The following is a 21495-nucleotide window of genomic DNA, read 5'->3' on the forward strand; positions in this document are numbered from 1 at the left end:
GGCATCGGATGGAGGATCTTCCTCTCTGTCTCTCCTCCTCTATGTATATCTGGCTGTAATAAAATGAATAAAATCTTTAAAAAAAAAAAAAAAAAAAAAAAAAAAGAAGAACTATCCTGTAGTAATGATATAGGGGAGCTCGGTGTGTGTGTGTTGGGGGGGATTGGGGAGGGGGTAAGAGAAATCCCAGGAGCCTATGGAACTGTATCATAAAATGATAATAATAATAAATGAATAAAATATTAAAAAGATGATGCTGTGGCACTTATACGCCACATTCAGGAGTCTGTTAAGGAATCCACAGGTTAAGGGAAGAGGAGGGAAGCGCGACAGGACAGCGCCTGGGTGTGCATTCAATTTAAAGCCTGCGAGGCCCTTTACAAAAGCACACCCTCCGCGGATGGAAAGCTGGCAGGAGGCGGCGGGGCCTTTGCGCATGCTCCGTACGTGCCCCGGGGCCTAGAAGCGCGGGGTCGAGGCTGCCTCCTGCTGGCCCGGCGTGCGCACGCAGCGGGGCGTGGGAACCGGTGGATGACGCCAAAGTTCCGGCGACGGGCACGACGCGGGAAGGTCTGCGTCACTGGCGCGCGCCGGGGGGAAAGTTGACAAGACGCATGGCTGCGGGCGGCTCGGAGGCTCCGCGGCCCAAAGCGGCCCCGGAGGGGCAGGTGCCTTGCCTGGAGCTGCCGACCTACGCGGCTGCCTGCGAGCTGGTGCACGGCCGCTACTCCTGCCTGGTGGCCGGGCCGCACCGCCGGCACATCGCGCTGTCGCCGCGGTACCTGCACAGGAAACGCACCGGCATCCGCGAGCAGCTGGACGCTGAGCTGCTGCGCTACTCGGAGAGGTGCGGGGCGGGCGGGCCGGGGCCGCGGGCCTCCCCGCAGGGACCCAGGCTGTGGGGTGAGGGGACCCTCCGCGCTACGTCCGTCCCCTCAGGGACCCTCCCCTCATGGACCCTCCAGAGACACTCCCCTCATGGACCCTCCCCACAGGACCAGGACCCTCCCAGCATGGACCTTCCCCGCAGGGACCCTCCCGCATGGCCCCTCCCCTCATGGACCCTCCCCACTGGGACCTGGACCCTCCCAGTATGGCCCCTCCCTTTAGGGGCCCAGGCTGTGGGGTGGGGGGACCCTCCCCACTGGGACCTTCCCCGCAGGGACCCTTCCCACTGGGACCTTCCCCATAGACCCTCACCGGATGGGCCCTCCTGCATGGATTCTCCCCGCATGGACCCTCCATGGGTCGGGGGGACCCTCCCCGCATGGACCCTTCCCACAGGGACCTTCCCCATGGACCCTCCAGAGACACTCCCCGCATGGGCCCTCCCAGCAGGATTGCAAGTATTCTCCCCACATGGACCCGAGCTGTGAGGTGGGGGGACCCTCCCCGCAGGGCCCAGGGCCATGGTGTGGATGGGTTGGGCTGGACCATTCGGCAGGCCCATCCTGCAGCCGGCTGGGGGTGCAGCCTTGGCGTTTAGCGGTCGCTTTGGTCCTAGGGTTTATGCGGACTTCTTGGCGCTGGTGAGATCAGGGGGAGTAGGTAGTTTGTAACATTGTGGAACATACACATATATACGTACATAGACACATAGACCAGCCCTCCTAGTGCGTTGAAATTAAGGTATGAACAAGGTGTTCAGAACTCCTGGGAAGGGCAGTAGGCCTAAATATTCCCTGTGCAAGCAGGAGGAGGGGTTGGAGTCCTGAACTGCACTGAGATGTGACTATGTGCCAGTGGGTCATTTACGTGTGATGAAGGTCTAGGTTAAGTTCCATGGCTAGGAGGAAGACCAGGAGTGCAGCGTTTGGTTTGCCGACGTTTGACGTTTGCCGACAGCATCGCTTGGGAGGGTTGTTTGAGGTGCTCGCACTTCCAGCAGACAGATGGGTGGTAATCAGTGTGCCCCGGCCTGCGTTGACTGGAGAAGTGGGATACGGCGTACCTGGAGCAGGGCGTTTCTGCCCTTGCGTTGCCAGTCAGGGATGGCAGGTGACAGCTTTCGTTAGTTTCCTGTTACATGTGTGTTTGTTTTCCAGGAGGATTTTTTTTGCTGGATTTTTTTTTTTTTGGTTGCAACTCATGTAAAATAAGTGTTCTTGCAGAAGTTATAAATATGATGGTTACGAGATGGGAAGGGAGGGCTGAGGGCTGAAATGCAGGCGAGGCTGCATCGTGGGGAGTTAGGTGCGGGCTGGAGATAAGTGAGAGAGCTTTGAGGCTTCCTTGGCTCAGCAGGGGGACAGCAAAAATGGTAGAATGCCGTCTGCTGTGTTTCTTACGCAGGGTTAAAGCTGCCTGCTCTAACTAGCTCTGAGACTCCAGACAGGGTAGTTCATGTGCAGAATCCCAGGGCATGATGCACTCCGTGGCATCCCACCTGGTCCACGGAGTCATCCGGTCTCTCTTGCTGTGGGGGAGTGATTGAGTTCTTCTTGGTAAAGTCTCCCCTGAATTTGATGTTGTGTTGATGGGTGCAGACAATAGATGAGGTTGCAAAGTGTGTGTGTGTGTCTGTGTGTGTGGCCCCTTGATGTTTGATATCTCAAACAGGCTCTATTAAGAATAATCCTCCCCTTTTTTTCCTCTTGAGTGATGCTAGAAAGGTGATTGTATTCAGCAGCAACCACAAATGCGCGCTGTGGTCCAGGGCACAGCCAGCTCAGTAGGCCTGCGTGCAGAGCAGGGTTGCCACTGGACGGCAGTTCCCTAGGAGAACAGCCGTGACTCCAGGCTGGCCTGACAGAGCTGGGGAGGTTCTGCCCCAAGGAGAAGGTGTGATGCCAAAACCTTCAGTATGAGAACTGGGAAGTAACATTTTAAAGGAACCATTTGCCCCCATCCTGTCTATTAAATTTGTAGAACGTGGTGGCTTCATTTCCCTGGACCAGCCACAGTCTGCTTTGGGGCTTAATATTCAGGTGGGCCGTGCTTTCCCTGCTCTGGGCCACTGACAGGTAGATAATACCCGGATTGCTGGTGATTCATTCTTAGAGCAGTGCCCTGGCCTTTTCCCTGCCAAGCCGCATTATTTCTCTCCCTAACATGACTAGAATTCAAGGAGATAGCAAATTTGTTGCTCATGCATTATGGGGTATTTTGTTTCTGAGTGCTTTATTTCAAGTAATCATTTTAAACCTAAATATTCACTTTTAACTTCTGCTTTGGAACTTGTGGTGAAATGGACTGGGTAAGGTTGCTAAGGACTCATTAGAAGCATTGTATTTTTAATATGAGTGGTAAATGTTGGAATAATTGTGTGCTTTTTGGGCTATTAAAATACCTAGTCAGTGTGATAATGGCTTGATCGAAGAGAAGATAAAATGTGATCTTTGTCTCTTTTACCCAGCCTTCTAGGTGTCCCCATAGCATATGACAACATCAAGGTCGTGGGGGAGCTGGGGGACATTCACGACGATCAGGGACACATCCACCTTAACATTGAAGCGGATTTTGTCGTTTTCTGTCCTGAACCAGGACAGAAGCTTAGGGTATGTGTGTCGTTTCTTCCTGTCTTTGTGTGTGTGTGTAATTATATTGTTAAGACTGTGTATCCCTTGAGACTCAAATAAATTGTTATTGCCAGTGAATGAAAACTATTATTTAAAAAGTAAAGTTACTTTCTGTAAGTTCCAGGTAGGTGAGTTCAAACTGTGGTCCCCTAAAACCTGTGCACACACAGGATGAATGTCCCATCCGATTTGTTGTTTGCATTGTACCAGAATGGTTTTAAGAGGAAACCATCATAGGAATTATTTTTAAATGATATTTTAATTCTTCATAGTGTTTCTTTTTTCCTTACACCAATTCAACAAGTGTTATAATGGATCTCAAAGAGCAGGTCAAACAATTGTGAGGCAGGGCAGAAAATCCTGTTGGGTTCGGGGGCACGTGTAGATAGGGGAAAACGACCGAGTGGCCGAGCAGAAGGCAGCCGGGCTGGGCCGCTGTGTTGGGGAAGCGCAGGCAGACCAGGGCAGATCGTCCGGCCTCCCAGAAGCTGACTTGGAGACGGGAGGTGACGCCTGCTGAGACGCGTCCCTGTGCCTTCTGTACCCCCCTCTTGTACTAGTGGCTGTGTGTGAGCATGCGAACAACTCCCCTGCCTCATGCATGTATGCTGCTATTGTGCGTTCATGTGTGTGTTTGTAGTCAGACCACTTGTTCCTTAAAAAATATAGACATTGCATAACGTTACAGATAACTTGGTACAGTTAATAAAATTATGGACATAATTTCACTGTGGCAAAAGCCTTGAGGTAATGCTATTTTTTAAATTTAATACTAAAAAGTAGTAGAAATAGTGTGCATTGCTTGCCAAATTGAGGTTTCACAACTGGGCTACCTACTGTTGAAGTTAGAAGTATATTTATACTTGAAAATTTCCAGGGACTGGCACTGTTGCATAACTGATTAAACCTCTGCCTACAAGCACAAGCATCCCATGTCAGCACCGGTTGATATCCTGGCTGCTCCACTTCCCATCCGGCTCCCTGCTTGTGGTCTGGGAAAGCAGTGGAGGGTGGCCCATGGGACCCTGCACCTGCCTGGTGTCCCTCGTTGAAGTTCTAGTTTGAGACCTACCTGCTCGGCCTCCAATTCCGCTGCAGCTTCATGCTAACACAACTGAGAAAGCAGCAGAAGAGAGCAAAAGGGCTTGGGCCCCCCATGCGGGAGAGCTGATTGAGGCTCTGTTGTGCTAGCTTCAGGCTGGCCCAGGTCCTCTGTTGTGGACATCCGGGGAGTGAGCCACTGTGTGGGCAGTCTGTCCCTCTCCCTGTTGTGGACATCCGGGGAGTGAGCCACTGTGTGGGCAGTCTGTCCCTCTCCCTGTTGTGCCCTGCCATCCAAACAAAATGAATAAACACATCTCCAAAACGTGAAAAGAAACCTCCATATATTTTGTATAAATTATCATCGCAAATGTGAACGTGTACACATGAAGAGGTTTGTCCACCCCGAGTGGTGATGTTCTTGTGAGCTGCTGGGAGGGACGCCTTGAGGTCTGTTGTCATGTTCCTGGAGCTTTACAGTAGCCCCAAACCTAGAAATTTCCACACACCCTTTGGTTGATTTTTTAATTGATAAAACTATTTTTAGATCAGCTTTAGCTTTGTAGAAAAATTGAGTGGATCGCACAGGGTCCCACATTCACATCCCCAGGTATGCACACAGTTTCCTCTGTTCCTGACACCATCTTTTGTTTGCACTGCATTTGTTACCAGTTTTTATGGCAGTGTTGGCACTTTGTTTCTTTATATTGCTGGGAAAGTTGTCTTACCTTATTTCTTGTTTTTGAGATAATTTTTCCATTTACATTGCAGTCAGCAGCATAATGGCTTGCAGTTTCCGTTGGCGTTCAGTCTGTGTCGTGACTGGTGTCCAGTGTCGCACCGTCACGTGGAACAGCTGCTCTGCCCTAAACCCTTTTTGTGCTCCACCTGCTCGCCTCCTTTTCCCTGCTCTCTGACAACCGCCGATCTTTGGACTGCCAGCATAATTTTGCCTCTTCCAGGATGTCCTGTTGTTGGAGACGTTCAGTATGTAGCTTTTTAAGCTTCTTTCGGTCTGTGTATATTTCCTCCAGTCTCTCTGTGGTTTTATAGAAGTCTCTTTTTATTTCTAATTAATACTGCATTCAGTGAGTACAGTTTACCTAGAGGACGCAGAAACCGCAGTGGGGACACTCGACCCTGATCCTCGTCTAGGAGAGTTTTATTCTGCTGTTAAAGAGCATTGCATACCTGGCAGTATCACATACAGTTCTATACTTCAGAAAATGTGAATTTTTTTATGTTTCAGGGTTTTCATTCAAATACATTGCATGCAAATATCCCCACAGGTGGAAAGAAAGAAAACTAAGTTTTGTGGAAAGTTTCATTGTAAGCTTAAAATCCTATGGCATATACTTTTCTTTTAGTTTGAGGTCCTGTGATGTTCTTGTTTTTTAGCCACATATGCCATTTTCTGAATTTACGTATAAAGGGTAGGCTTCCATCATGCTAACCTGAGTCATTGAAGAGTGCACTCTAATCTTGGAAATCCAGAATATTTATGGAAAAGTATTGTCAGTTTCATTTACAGAAAGCATATGTTTCCACGTGCAGGTCTCATGAGAGCATATTTCCAGCCTGGTTTCAACGTGGCTCCCCCGGGAACCCCGCAAAGGGACAGAGGCATCTTGGTGGTGGCCGAAGGAAGGCTCTAGAAGGGACTGTTTGTGTTTTATCCGGTTGGGCAGTTGGCAGCCAGTTATTTTTGACATAATTTGCACTTTCAGCAGACTCTGGTGTTTTATAGCAATGTTACTGTTTGACATATGGTAAATCTTAATTGAGGTAAACTTTTTCTTTGCTAAATGTCCGTTGTTTGATTTTTTTTTTTCTTTCTTTGAAGATCTGATCGAAACTTACTGTTTGTTTCATCTTTTAATCTCGGTTTGATGTGTGTTTTCTCCTTTTCCTTTTCCACAGGGTATGGTTAATAAAGTGTCTGCCAGCCACATTGGCTGTCTGGTCCATGGGTGTTTTAACGCGTCCATCCCCAAACCTGAGCAGATGTCTTCTGAGCAGTGGCAAACCCTGGAGGTCGATGTGGGTGATGAGCTGGAGTTTGAAGTGTTTCGGTTAGACTCCGATGCTGCTGGAGTGTTCTGCATTCGAGGAAAATTGAACGTCAGCAGGTTAGTATTTCCTGGCTGTTGATTTTTGAAGAAGTTGATCTCTGAACTTGAAACAAACACTGTGCGTCATGCTGTAAAGCACCTGGAGTGCTTTCATTTTTATACAGTGAAGCAAGATCACCTGAGTTTTTTTTTTAAAGATTTATTTATTATTTTTATTACAAAGTAGGATATACAGAGAGGAGGAGAGACAGAGAGGAAGATCTTCTGTCTGATGATTAACTCCCCAAGTGAACCGCAACGGCCGGTGCTGAGCTGATCCAAAGCCAGGATCCAGGAACCTCTTCCGGTCTCCCAGGAGGGTGCAGGATCCCAAAGCTTTGGGCTGTCCTCGACTGCTTTCCCAGCCCACAAGATTTCACATTAGTAAGTTGCCACATTATGGGTTCAAGTTCTGGAACATCTGTCCAGTAGAACACTGATGTTCATGATGTGCAGTATGTGCACCAGGCAGACACCTCACAGTGAAGCTGTCTGTGTTGTGTGTGTGTGTGTGTGTGTGTGTGATGAGGAATGACAATTTAAATGTCATCTGCTTACAGTTACTTAGTTATCCATGGCAGGTGCTACATCATAGGACTTTATAGTGCTGGGCAGAGAACTACTTCATTAATCCTTGTTGTTTTTGTGTGATGTAAAATAATTAACTTTGAAGTAACATGCCTACAAGTAGGACAACAGATAGTTATTTGAAGCAGGTTGAAGTAGTGTAGTGGTCAGGAAGCGCCATCAGGAAACTCTGATCAATACTGAAAGTGTATTTTCTTTTTATCAGATGTCAGTAGTTTTGTCAATAATAATAATGTTTTAAACTATGAAATTACAGTTTACCATCCAAGCGCTCTGAGGTTTCTGAGCAAGTCACAGAAACTAGCCCTGAAGAAGCTGTTGAAAAACCTGCTAAGAAGAAAAAGAAAAAGAAGAAAGAGCCAGACACCTGTGACGTGGACAGTGGTGTCCCTGAGGCAGAGCCAGCCGAGTGTGCGGACGCTGTCCCCTCGGCAGAGGAGCAGGACCTGCAGGCTGCAGAGCCTGTGAATGGCCTCTGCGAGGGAGAGCCACGGAAGAAGAAGAGCAAGAAGAAGAAGCGTCAGGAGGATCCTGGGCAGGACCCTGTGTTCCAGGGCAGTGACTCCAGTGGTTACCAAAGTGACAATAAAAAGAAAAAGAAGAAGAGGAAACACAGAGAGGAGGCTGAACTTACATCGATTTTGGAATGTCCAAAACCGAAAAAGAAGAGAGAAAAGTAATTGTCTTTAATGCGTTTTAAATATATTCAGTTTTCAAAACACTGGTTATATATAATGAATGAATAAATGTTTCCAATGACATGAAATGCCTGTGTGTACCAGTAGTTTACAAAACAGGGACTGCTAATTCCAGAGTTGGAATATTTTTGTACTAAAACTACAAAATTGTCTATAAATATATTTGAGGAATTCCAGTGTTACTAAGGTCATTTTATTATGTGCAGAAAAGCAGAAGAAAGCTGTTCTCACTGCTACTTTAACATTTTTCCAGTTTTTACATTTTGCATAAAGTTGTTTTAATAATCTGAAGACTAATAGAGGGTTTTATTATACAACATCATTTGTATCATTACATAATTGCCTGATTTTTTTTTCCTTTGTACTAGGCATCCCCTTGAGTCATTGCATATCATTCTATTTTACCACTTTCAGGTTTTCCTTTGTCATGACTTGCACAGCATTTCTGCTCTCTGACTCAGAGTGGTGTGCCACAGGGATTGTGATGTCCCAGAATGTGAGCCATGCCGCTGCTGATGGGTGGCTGGGAGACATGTGCACTGTCCGTTCCTGGCAGGTGCAGCTGTGCTGTTTGCCTTTTCCCAAGCCGAGGTTGATGAGGAAGACAGTGGCCCTGTGCCTGTTGGTGCGCCTTAGGCTTCTTGGTTTTGTTTCATGTCGGAGGAGTAGAATTTGATGAAGACAGGATCCATGTGGTTCTCACTGCTGGGAAATCTCCTATGTTAACTATTGTGGTAGGCCACTAGAGACTGTTCTGAAGAGAACACAGATGTTCACTCTTCCTGGAGAAAGAGGGAAGTAAAATTGGTTCGTTGCAGAACACTGAGTGATGACAAGCTGATTGAAGTCAGTGATACCTGGCCATATTCATTTGTCTGGAAGCTATGGGATCATCTATGTGTTAGATGTGGTCCCTTCCATCATGAAGGAACACATGGAAAACAAGTCATTGTGTTAAGAGGATGTGTCAAGTTTTTTATGCCGTTTATCTGGAAATGTGCTGGTCTCCCAGTTCAGTGTTGCATGATGACATTCTGCAGCTGGTAGGTCCTTGCCTAAAGTCCACAGGGAATAGCATTTTGAGAGTGGCAGCCAATTTGCAGCTTTGACAATGGAAGCTCGAAGGCCAGTGTGTTCCAGGACAATGGAGAATCATGTGACTCTTCATGTCTTGAAAGGCGGCTACTGTGAATTGAAATACGATGCCAATATCAGCTGTATGCCAGATTTTCAGGAAATACAAAGATGAATGTCAAGTTTTTCAGTGTTTATATTGGTAAACTACAATGTTTTTGGAGTAGTGGCTTAATTATTGTAACTTCAGCCATTATTTTTCAGTTGTTTTTCTACAGAAATATTGAAAACTGAGCAGGAGGCTTCTGTGTGTGGACAGTACTTTTAAAGGAAGTATGAGTTGAAAAAGTTGAAATAAGCTGTATTATCGGGCCCGGCGGCAAGGCTTAGCTGCTAAAGTCCTCGCCTTGAATGCACCAGAATCCCATATGGGCGCCGGTTATAGTCTCGGTAGCTCCACTTCCCATCCAGCTCCCTGCTTGTGGCCTGGGAAAGCAGTTGAGGATGGTCCAATGCCTTGGGACTCTGCACCCATGTGGAAGACCTGGAAGAAGTTCCTGGATCCTGGCTTCGGATTGGCATAGCATCGGCTGTTGCGCTCACTTGGGGAGTGAATCATCAGACAGAAGATCTTCCTCTCTGTCTCTCCTCCTCTCTGTATTTCTGACTTTCCAATAAAAAAGTAAATAAATCTTTAAAAACAAACAAACAAAAAAAGAAATAAGCTGTATTATCAAGACTTAATGTAGCACAACACCCAGCAAATGTCTAATAAATGGTTCCGGTGAATTATAAAATTTGAATATGTAATTGTAGCAGTGTTCAAAAATACAGAAAATTTATTTTTAATGAAACAAATTTATCTCCCCATTGTGTACACATGATACAAAGATGTCTAATTTATGCTGTTCATAGAAAAATGTGGCTTAGCAACATTAACAACACTCCCATATTTTTTTTTGTTTCAAATGATACTTGTATTAATATTTTAAAGCAGTTTGGAATATTTGAAGGAAAAAAAGGAGCCATATGCAGAACTCGAAGCTTTATCTGTAATTTTTTTCAACATGGGTAACTGAACAGTCACAGCTGTTGATTTGTCTTGCCTAGAATTGTAAGGACTTCTGGAAGGACCTGATGAGGGAGTTTTGCATCTATTCCTCAAAACCTCGTCCCATGCCCTGCTAGCCTAGGCTGGCCTGCTCTAGCTGGTGAGATGCACAGCTAGGAGTAAGTGGCAACTGCAGAAAGGTTGAGTCGGGTGGGTGCAAACATGGCACTGCTTGGGCAGAATGAAGCAGAGGGTGGTGCTCAGACTGGTTTTTGGCTGCACAGCCTTGTGGCAGGTGCAGAGGGAAAAGCTGTGGCATTCCAGGGTGAGTCCTGAGAGAGGAATCCGATGTGAAACATTCAGACACTCAACCCACATGAAGTTTCCCCAGAACAGACAGGGCTGTGTGCTCTGGTGAACAAAATCCTTTTCTTCAGCAGGTTGTTTTCTGCTCCCAAGAATGTACATTCTTGTTTCAAACTTGTTCACCTGTTTATGAAGACTATCTCGGAATCATATTGTCTCACCAAATAAGCCTCCTAAGGCCTATGGCAATGTCTTCATTAGATCTGCAATATCTAGCAGTGGCTCTATGTGGCACGGGCATCAGCAGAATATGTTTAAATTGACAGTTAAAAGCACAGTATCAAATGATACTATTTTGCCTCTGGTGTGATGTTTATAACCTCTTCACTCATTGTATGGATTCATTCATTGTTCTTAAATGTGATGTGGTTTGCATTGTTATCAGTAGCTTAGGAAACTTCCAGGCAGAATAGATTTGGTCCCTTTCATTTTCTACATTTGTCCATGGATCAAATTTGGATGTTGTTCTTTTAGATAGAAGATACTTTGCATTACAAAGTCAATATTCATTAAAAACATATTTGGGTAGCGAAAGTACATGCATCTCCCCACTCTGAACAGCCATTGATCACCGTCCCTCCTCCAGCACACACACACACATGCACACACATACACACACACACATACACGCACATATACACGTGCACATACGCACACACGCACTCAACAGTATTTCAAGGAGTAAGCATTGTAAGTTTCATGTGCCATTTTCAAAGTTTTCTTTAAAAAAATCACTGCTCTTTGGACCTTTTATTTGATATTATAGCTTTCCCATGTGAATATATAAAGGTCTCCCTATTTTTGATATTTGCAGAACTTCAATAATTTGTTTCATTTCCTAATGATAAGTGTTTAGGGTTTGATGCTTTCACTTTTAGCAGTAGACACGTTGAGGAAGTCTATGGTTGAGGGAATAAGTTGCAGAGGAGAAATTATAGTTGTTTCAGGGAATAAACAGTTTTAGCTCTGATGTACATCAGATCTTCATCCCAAAGTTGTACCAGTTCAAGATCCTATGGAAACTGCTGATTGGTTTACTTTTTCAATAATCTGATAGGTGGAAAGATTGTATACTTGATACCTAGTTACCAGTGAACTTGAGCCACTTTTGTATGCACATTTATTTTCCTGTGAGTTGATCTTCACATTCTGTGATCATTCTGTGGGATGTTTTTCTATTTCTTGCTCATATTTTAAGAGCTCTCTACATATTAAGGATAATAATGGTTTTCTACTTTTCATGTTTTAAACATTGTTTAGTTGTCATTTATGTTTTGATGCACTATTCAGAAATGTTTATGTAATGAATAATCTTTAGCTCAGTGTTTTTATAAAAGCATTTCCCAACCTTAGACTGTAAGAAACTTAAATTTTCTCTCAATACTTGTATCATTTTGCTACATTTAAATTTTTTTATCCATCTGAGATTGGGAAATGGTTTGATGCAAATATTTTTTCTTACACTGATGGCCCATATGTGCCCAAGTGATTGACTTATTTTCTCTGTTGATGGGAGAGCTACCTGAGCCTATTCCACATGCCACGAACTATTGTTCTGTTTCTTGCTGAGGAAGCTACCCTGATAACTCTGCTGTGGTGGGCAGCATCCTTAGTTGCCCATGAGATTTCCCACCCTTACCCTTGGGACCAAGATGATAAATGTCACCTCTGTGATTAGGCTGTGTTATGTGGCACATCTAGCTTTAAGAAAGGCTGAACATAAAGCCTAACCTACTCCGTGAGCCCCTCCGTGTCAGTTTTTCTGCAGATGGCAGCAGATGTGGGAGATGAGGGCTTGAGTTCCTCCTTGGCTGTTGCCACCACTTAGGAGCGGGGCATGCAGTGAGCCAGTGGATGGGAGATCTCTCCTGTGCTGCTTTACTTACAGATCAATATAGCTTTTAAAAGACTGGTTCTTGTAAAATCGGGGGGCGGGGGAACCTTTAGGGAATTTGGGATTGCACGAAGGACAGGAATGAATTGAGGAACAACTGAATTCTGTAAACTACTTAGTTTTCTTTAGCAATAAACATGTCAAATCTTTTCATTCTAGTCTATGACTTTCTTCAGTTGCACTAAATTTATATCTCTTAAGGTCTAAGTTTACTTTTAGGAATTTTGTAGCATTTACTGCTTTTGCTAATGATTTTGGGGCTTTTGTTTTTAATGATTTATTTTATTTTACTGGAAAATCAGATATACAGAGAGCAGAAGAGACAGGATGATCTGCGATCAGTTGCTTCACTCCCCAGATGGCCTAAATGGCCAGAGCTGAGTCAATCTGAAGCTAGGAGCCCAGAGCCTCTTCTTTGTCTCCCATGCAGGTGCAGGGTCGGTCCTAAGGTGTTGGACCATCCTCCACTGCTTTCCCAGTCCCGAAGCAGAGAGCTGGATGGGAAGCAGGCTGCTGGGAATAGAACTGGCACTCATATGGTATCCTGGCACTTTCAAGACAAGGACTTTGGCCACTAGGCTACCACACCGGGCCCTGTTTGTTTTTAGCATTACATTTCCTGTCTGGTTCTTACCAACATGGAAGAAGGCAGTCAATTTACTGAACTAACCTGACATGAGAAAATGTTTATCTTCTCAGTCTTCACTGATGTTATCTGGGAGGTTTGCCCATTTTGTGTTGTTTGTTAATTTATATCATTTACCAAATCCCGTGTGTGTGTGTGTGTGTGTGTTGAGTTAAATTCTTAGATCTTATTGGAAGCATTATCATTTACTACTGAAAGCATTTGACCCTAAAATCTTCTCTTTGCTTTCAGTCATGTAGGCTTGTTTTTCTTTTAGAATTCAGGTATTTGAAAGGCAGAGTTAGAAGGAAGAGATCCGTGTGCTGGGTCACTCCCCATTTGGCTGGAACAGCACAGACTGGGCCACACCAAGGCCAGAAGCCTCTGAGTTTCTCACCTGTTGCGGGGGCATGTGGGCCTTCCTCTGCTGCTTATCCAAACATTAGCAAGGAGCTGGATCAGAAGTGGAGTAGCTGACACCAGGGATGTCTGTTTCACAGGCAACGGCTTCATGTGCTATGCCACAACGCCAAGCCCACGGATAGCTTGATGTGTATTGTTCTGGTTGGTTCTAATGGCTAGATAACTCTGATTTCTTTGACTCCGTGACCGGAGCTGGGTCAGGCCGAAGTCAGGAGCTCCAGACTACATCCATGTCTCCTGCAGTTGGCATGAAATGGAGTGCTGGGGCTGTCGCTTGCTGTCTGCCGTGCTGTGCAGCAGGAGGAAGCTGGTGGGAAGCAGAGAGGGCAGGATTCAAACCAGGCACTGACACGGGATGTGGACATCCCAAACTGTGCCATCAGCCGTGGGCCAGCCGTGCCAGCACTGCTCCGCTGCCATTGTGCATTTCTAGCTCTACTGCCCATTGTGGGATTCGTGAGTGAGCTCTGATTTCTACTTTTAGAAGTTGAAACTTCCCCTGGAGCCATCAAAAAATGTTTTATATTAAAAAAGAATCTTTATTTTTAAATACAATAGTGAACTGTTTTAAAAGCAATTTTATATACCGTAAGATAAGAATACACTTGAAAAATCATGGATAGCTCTGCAAATGATGTGACTTTGGTCATAGCTCCTGGGTAATTCATGGAAAGTTCAAGAACTATTCAGCCCAGTGTATCATTGACTCTTACTAAAAACGATGTTTTGATACATGATCTAAACAGTTTTCTCTTCCAAATCTCTGTTCTGGCGGCAGTAAATCACATTAAGGTATTGTTTTGTCTTTCGTTTCTTTCAAATGAATGTTTAGTACATTGGATCATCTTAAATCTCAATAGCCTTTTCTCGAACAGAGAATGGCAATCTTAAATCTCAATTGCCTTTTCTCGAACAGAGAATGGCAAACCTGTTTCCATTTATTTGATAACTTGTCCTGAATGTCTTTGGAAGCATTCTGTAAGGCAAAAATTTAGTGGGTTATAAAATGAGAGTAGTTGAGAATAGAAACAGAATCATCAAACATCATTCTACAACCAGGATTTCAGTGGAAATAAGCTGTAGTCTTTCTAGTTTTAGGTAATTAGTTCCACGTTTGTTGGCTATAATAAGAAATGCTGTGGTGCTTATTGACTCGAAAAGGAAAATCCAAGACAAATGAAATACCTTGCCAAATTCTTGTCTTATTTAACAGCTGGTCTAGAATTTAAAATGGGAATGTATTAGTAAATAGAATGACCTAGAAATTTATGAGGTTATGACAAGAAAAGAAGCACATTAATACAATCAATGAAGTTCCTGTCATTTCTGCATCCCATCATATTTTTAATAGGCTAATATCTTAGAGATTTTGTGACATACTATATCAGATCACCAGTTAAGTAAGATCCTCATTAGCATTAAAAAATCAAGGAATACATGCACACACACGGAATCCTGAAAAATGTTAATTTTCCAAGTGAATGATCAAGCAAGGATATTTCACTGAGTTGTGCTCTTAGACCAACATTTGCAACACAGAGGAGAAAAAGACCCAGAGGACATGCATTGGCAGCTAACATGGAGTATTGCTGTGTTACAGAGTATACATGGAGTGGCGTAGATTCCACCGGAAAGCCGTCCTCTTGGACTTCTGTAGTTGGCAAACCAAGACGTCCCCACCCATTCCTCCTCGCGCTCTCTTCCCTGTAGTCACTCAGACCTGTACTCACACGGCTGCTGAATCCTAAGCGCTGGTCCAGTTCCAGTCATAAAGGAGATATCAGTACCTGTTTGTTAAATACATGAAGAATAAAAATCACTCTAATATTTCCCCTGGTAACTTTTAACGACTTTGTGGCTGGTTTGTGATGGAAGTTCCAAGATGCTCATGGTGTCTAGTGGACCTCTTCAGTTCATGAGATGCTCTGGGCAGTATCATCGTTATCTCCTCTTGTGTGTAGGCTGAGGGCCTACATGATCCACTCCTGGAAACATCTCTAATTTTGCTCCCTCTCAGGCTTCTTGCAAATCATGGAGTTGTTTGGCTTTGTTTCTCAGAGCCAAGTTCTGTAGTTTCATATGATTCATGTTTCCACTCGAACAGGCTTTGTGGGAACAAGATTTTCACAGAAAGAATGCATCTTAATTTAGAATGCTTTGTTCCCAAACAAATGGAACGTACTAAAGCTTACTCAACAAGTAAAGTCAGACAGAAGAGTTGCTCTAAAACTCTGAAGTGTCCATAGAAATGATGGTTCCGAAGTGTAGCCAGACCTCAAGAGATGGGTGGACGGTCCTGGAAAGCCACAGATGCTCCTGTCCTCCGATTCACCAGCATCCTTCACAGTCACTGTGCTATCATGTGAGTCATGTGGAGACAGGCTACCTGTCTCAGGTCCCAGTGCACATCCTCAGGACGGGGAAGCTCGGGGTGATATCCACTCCTCGTGTTCCTCATGTGATTGCCTGACACCCAGATTCCTGAAAGAGAAAAAAAAAAAAATCCTGAAGAAAAGGGAATTGGAATTGTTATTACCAGATAGACATTGTGGAAAGAGGTTTAGACATGTTACTCAACCAAAAAATGCATCCTCAAAAGCACTTTGAAACGGGGAAATATTTTTGAGCACTTATTAGTTTCACATGGTTTAGAGATAGATACACAGATGAAGGGAGAGAGGAGAGAGGAAGCTAGAGAAAGAAATCTCCCATCCATTGTTCCACTTGTCAAATGCCCACAAGAGCTGGCCAGAGCTGGATCAGGCAAAGCAGGGCATTTAAGGCTCAGTCCAGGGACCCAGTTTTTCAGCCTTCAATCATGGGCTCCCTTGGTGTGTTAGGAAACTGACACTGGAGCAGAGACAGAACACAAACTTGGGAGGAAGGCATGAACGCGTCCCGAATAATATCTTAAGCATGATGCCAAACAATCACTCCTAATATTTTCCCTTCAAAGAATTTTGTTTCCTCTAAGGTGGCTGGCTAAGTTACATCTCCATTCAGTGAACAGAAGCCATGAGATAAAAGCAGCAACCTTACAGAGAGTAATAGGTTAATCCAGGCAAGTGCAAGCTGGGTCTATTGCTAACCCTGAGAGGAGCTGGCAGCATCAGTTTGGAGAAGCTGTGTTGTGTTTTATGACCTGGGGTAATAAGAGTCATAGTGGTGGGAGACATGCCAGAGACCTTTATAAGTTATTTAGTTACAATAATAGAAGTTTCAGTTTTATTTTATGAAAGACATGACTCATTCATTACCTGCTTTCAGATATCATAAATTCACAAATATGAGAAGGAGGCAAAATATATGTTGAAGCTTCTCATTAGTAATTTATTTCAGAACATGAAAAACTGGCACTTCTGACACATTGTACAAATGGCAAAAACTTCTCCTTGGTCTTCAGAATGCCCAAAATGAATATTTCAGAGGCAGATTTGAGCTAAATGTGACTTAAGTTCAAAGAGAAAGGAAGTTGGAGGGGTAAGAGTAGGGAGAGAGTGACTAGAAGGAAGCAGACTAGCATCTACTTTATTTTGACCGTATTTTACGTCTTGAAAGTGTTCATCTTGGTGCTCATTTAAAAATGCAGTATGTTTAATTTTTACTGAGCCTATTGTGTAAGCTATGAGAATACCACCTTTGGTTCAGAGAATGGAAAGTAGCTTCAAGTAACAATAAGATGCCTCGCAAGCAGTCAGGTGCAGGAACAGGGTGGAGTTCACAGCTCAGATTCCGACTAGTGCTACATCGAGTTCCATTTTGTGTACTGAGAAAAAGGCTGTGGGGCTGGAGGAACAACAGTGAGCTGGGGAGGAGCTGAGCCAGGAGAGAGCTCACTTCTGGCTCAACACATTGCACTGTTCTCAAAGTGAGACAGTAATGATGTGGCATTATACAGGTTTCACCCAAAATAGGTCTGGATGGCCACCAGACTTAATGGCCATCAGGTCCAGACCTCTATCAGTGCCACATCAGGTGGCATTTTGTGTGCTGAGAAAAAGACTGTGGGATTGAAGGAACAACAGCGAGTTGTGCAGGCACTGAGCTGAGAGAGAGCTTACTCCGGCTCAATGCATTGCACTGGTCTCACAGGGAAAATAGTACTGACTTGTCATCCTGCAGTGTCTGCCCAAAATAGGTGGCCAGCAGGTTCCAGCAGGAGCAGCACCACTGGAAACCCAGTTTATGTCTCCCTAATCCAAGGAACTGCTCGAACTGGGAGTGGCAGAAGGGCTGTGCAGGCAACAGTAACACCACAGCATAGGATCACAACAGGTGGAGGGCAGTGACAGAAGCTGAGGCTACAGGCAACCATGGTGGAAGCCTAGTATAAGAGCCCAGGACTGAAACTTGCTGGAGGGAGTGATATAAGTGATTGCAAATCAAGAACTGGGTACTGAACACAATCAGTAAAATTGACTTGTACAGCAGTGGACAACACAGCTTAGAGACCAGTTCTAAGGAGAGGAAATTGCTAATCAGAAGTGTAATGATCAACAGCAAAACAAGAGACAGAGGAACAATGAATGTTACTGAAGACTCCTCTGCAAAGGAGCAAAAGCCTTTGCCAAACTCAGAGTTAACTGAGGAAAACATCGAGGAAAAGGCAGATAAAAAAAAAAAAGAAAAGCTTGTGATAAAGCTTCATATCAGTAATGAAAAGCATGTACCAGAGTTCAAGGAATTTAAAGAATATGTCACATAGAAAAAGCAACATTGAAACAAAATCAAGCTGAGGTTTTAGAAATGAAGGACACCATGAAGCAAATTACAAATTCAGGAGAAAGCCCCAGTAATAGAATGAGCAAGGCAGAAGAAAGGATCTCAGAACTGGAAGATAATTCCTTCAACGATAGGGGAATAATACTAATACTAATACTAATACTAATACTAATACTAATACTAATACTAATAATAAACCAAAGACCTGCAAGTGGAACTGAGTCAAGTGAAAAACAGTATTCAAGAATTAAGGAGCACAATTAAAAGGCCAAATGTAAGAGTTATGAGAGTTCCAGAAGACACAGAAAGAGAAACTGGGTTTAAAAATACATTCAATGAGATAATAAGGGAAAACATTCCGAATCTGGAGAAAGAATTGGGAAACAACATCCAGGAGGGGCACAAAACTCCAAATAGGCTTGGTCAAAAGTGACCGTCACAACACATGGTGATCAAGTTTCTTCAGTTGAACACAGGCAAAATATTCCTAAATATGCACGTAAAAAATCAATTGGCATGTCCTCTTTCGGACTCACTGCTGACCTCTCAAAGGAAACTCTGTAGGCCAGAAGAAAATGGAGTGACATATTCCAGATGCTAAAAGGAAAAAAAATTGCCAGCCCAGAATAACCTACCAAGAAAAGCTTTCTTTTGTCTTTGAAAATGAAATAAGTCTTTCACAGTAAAGAAAAGCTCAAAGAATCTGCTTTTCCAGACCTATGCTACAAATGATATTTAAAGATGTTTTATTGACAGAGAAAAGGAATAGCACTTACCAAACCCAAAGGCAAATGTGGAGAACATCCTAATAAAACAGCAAAAGAAGACTAAATCAAGCAATGAAAAACCCATTGCTGAAATAACAGGACAAAATTATTGCCTATTGATATTTTTTTCCTAACTAATCAAACAATAGCTTTATTATTCAACTGTTTAAAAGTAAAAATATACGAATAAAACAGTGGGTCCTGGGACAACGACCAATACAACATGAACATTTTAAAAAAATTAATGAATATAGACTCATTCTACAAAAATTTTAAAGTGTATGTTGGATGGGAAAAATCAAAAGAAGAACCATTGCTACAGTCTTACTATCCAGAAAATGAGATAGCAATTAACACTTTGATATTTGCCCAAATTTTGTTATGATTATACTGTACATAAAATTTGACCTACCAAATTTTGTTTGTCATTACCAAAAAAATTACATGAACTAATATTACCATGGAACTTAATGAAATAGATGATGTGGGGCAAAAGGTAGACACTTGGCAGAACTCAGATGCTTGTATCCTCTATTGGGGTGCCTTAGTATGAGCTCCAGCTTGACGTCTGATTCAGGTGTCCTGTTAATGCACATCCTGGTAAGTCACAATTGCCTAATGATGTTAACCCTAAATGTAAATGACTGAAACTCATCAACCAAACAGCATAGATTAGTGGACTGAATCAAAAAGCAAAGTCTATGTATTTGTTGCCTACAGGACACACATATCACCAACAATGATATGCAGAAACTGAACGTGTAAGAATGGACATAGTAGCAGTGCCAGGGTCTGTGGAGGGCAAGAGCCCGATACTCAGAAAAGGGGGCATTTCACCTTGATCAAAGGATCTGCGCTCGCAGGGGGGTGGTAACAGTGCCCGGTGCCATGTTGTCCTCACCACTTGGCTTGGGAGGTAGCACCTTCAAATACCTGAGTCTCTGGTAACCAGGTGAGAGAACTGGATGAGTTCTATAGATCTACTATTGCCCTGGCCCCAGTCTTGGCTGTTACAGACATTTGAAGATCTCTTTCTCTGGGTCTTTCAAGTAAACTAAAATTGGAGTGAAAAAATAAAGAAATTTAAAGAAGGAAAAAGAAGAAGAAACGCTGCAAGAATCAGGACACTTATTTTTTAAGAAACATAAAATGAAAACAAAACAATGGCTTTTACACAAATAGAGAATATTGTTACTAACATACATTTCATTGGAAACACGAATAAATCTTGACAGAGAGAGATGCAGGGAGGCGATAGAGAGCAAGAGAGAATTACCTGAATCAAGACAGAAGTGTTACATCACAATGGTAATTAAATATTTAACACTTGAATACACCATACAGTATTCCTAAGCAATTTTATTGATGTCCTTACCAAACCTTAGGTGAGACTAGGAGATTGCGGCAGAGTTGGAACAATTTCCTAACATAAAGCTCCACAAAATGTCTTTTCCTGGATTTTAGGCCTTTATCATAGACAAAATCTGGCACCAGTAGTGTGATTCCCCTAAAAAAACCAATTCTGTGTTAGATTTTATAAAATATTTTAGTTTTGTTTTGTGGAAAATGCTGAGAGAATGGTAAGGCAAGCTATAGCTGGGAGAGAGCATAGTCAATTCCTAGTTTATTTCTGTAAAGCTTTATGAACAAGGACTTGCTCTATGTTTTTATTTACTGTTTAAGGAGCATACTAATCTATGGTCTTTTTACTTGTTACTTGTTGAACTGCTTAGTAGAGCATTCAATCTTTGACTATAACATAAATGACAAATTTTATCTGAAATGAAAAAAAGAGAGAAGAAATGAGAAAGAACGAAGAGAAAAAAGGAAGGAAGGGAGGAGAGAAAAAAGGAGGGAAGAAGGAAAGAAGAAGAGAAGAAAAAGGACAGGAAAGGAGGAGGGTGAGAAGGGGCTGGAGGGAGGCATCATCGTGTCGGAACCCCATGGAATCTGTTGGTGTTAATGGCACAGTAATACAAGACTGATTCAAATAGTGTTGTAGTACTTATGATGCAGTTACTCCAAGCTTGAGAATCAAATGTATTATTAGTACTTTTCTTACGAATTAGATAAATAAAATTCGACAGAAATAGCTTTCCTTAAAATAATCCCATCAAAATGCTTTCTCTCAGTTTAATTTGAACTGATACAAAATGACACTTAACTTTTCCATCAGTTTGAAGGTTCTGGATGTTTTGTCCAGTGAAATATCATTCATACTCTGCTCTACAGGAAGGCATTATAACTTGCATGAGGGTTAAGGCAGCTGTTCTGTGTGTAGGGTCCCAGAAGCCCCACGATGATTGGTTGCAGCTTTCCTCATTTGAAGTGGGGTTTCCCCTGCCTGGGAGAGCAGCTTGGAAGAAGGGTTGGCAAGTACTTTGTATGTTTTTTGACTATGTAGAACCAAAGCATTTTTTTTCGGTCTCGCTGAAACTAACATCTCAGAAAAACGAGGCTTCCCTTCAAGCATGTGTTTTAATGTTTCATGTTTAAAATACTGACTTTTAGGGGCCAGTATTATAGCATGACAGATTAAACGCCTATTGCTTGCACCACTGCTGTCCCGTATGAACGATGGTCTAAGTCCTGAGCTGCTCCATTTCTTTTTTATATT

General features: G+C 43.3%; 1 protein-coding gene across 1 annotated transcript; it reads left to right on the plus strand.

The window, feature by feature from the left end:
* The first annotated feature begins 567 nt into the window (after positions 1-567).
* Positions 568-9393, plus strand: POLR1F (RNA polymerase I subunit F). Its single transcript, XM_004582458.3, has 4 exons — positions 568-847; positions 3356-3497; positions 6480-6688; positions 7515-9393. Exons 1-4 carry the CDS (start codon positions 615-617, stop codon positions 7936-7938), a joined length of 1008 nt encoding a protein of 335 aa, XP_004582515.2. The 5' UTR covers positions 568-614; the 3' UTR covers positions 7939-9393.
* Positions 9394-21495: the final 12102 nt, after the last annotated feature.

Source organism: Ochotona princeps, chromosome 20 (genome assembly GCF_030435755.1).
Source record: "Ochotona princeps isolate mOchPri1 chromosome 20, mOchPri1.hap1, whole genome shotgun sequence".
Lineage (NCBI taxonomy): Eukaryota > Metazoa > Chordata > Mammalia > Lagomorpha > Ochotonidae > Ochotona > Ochotona princeps.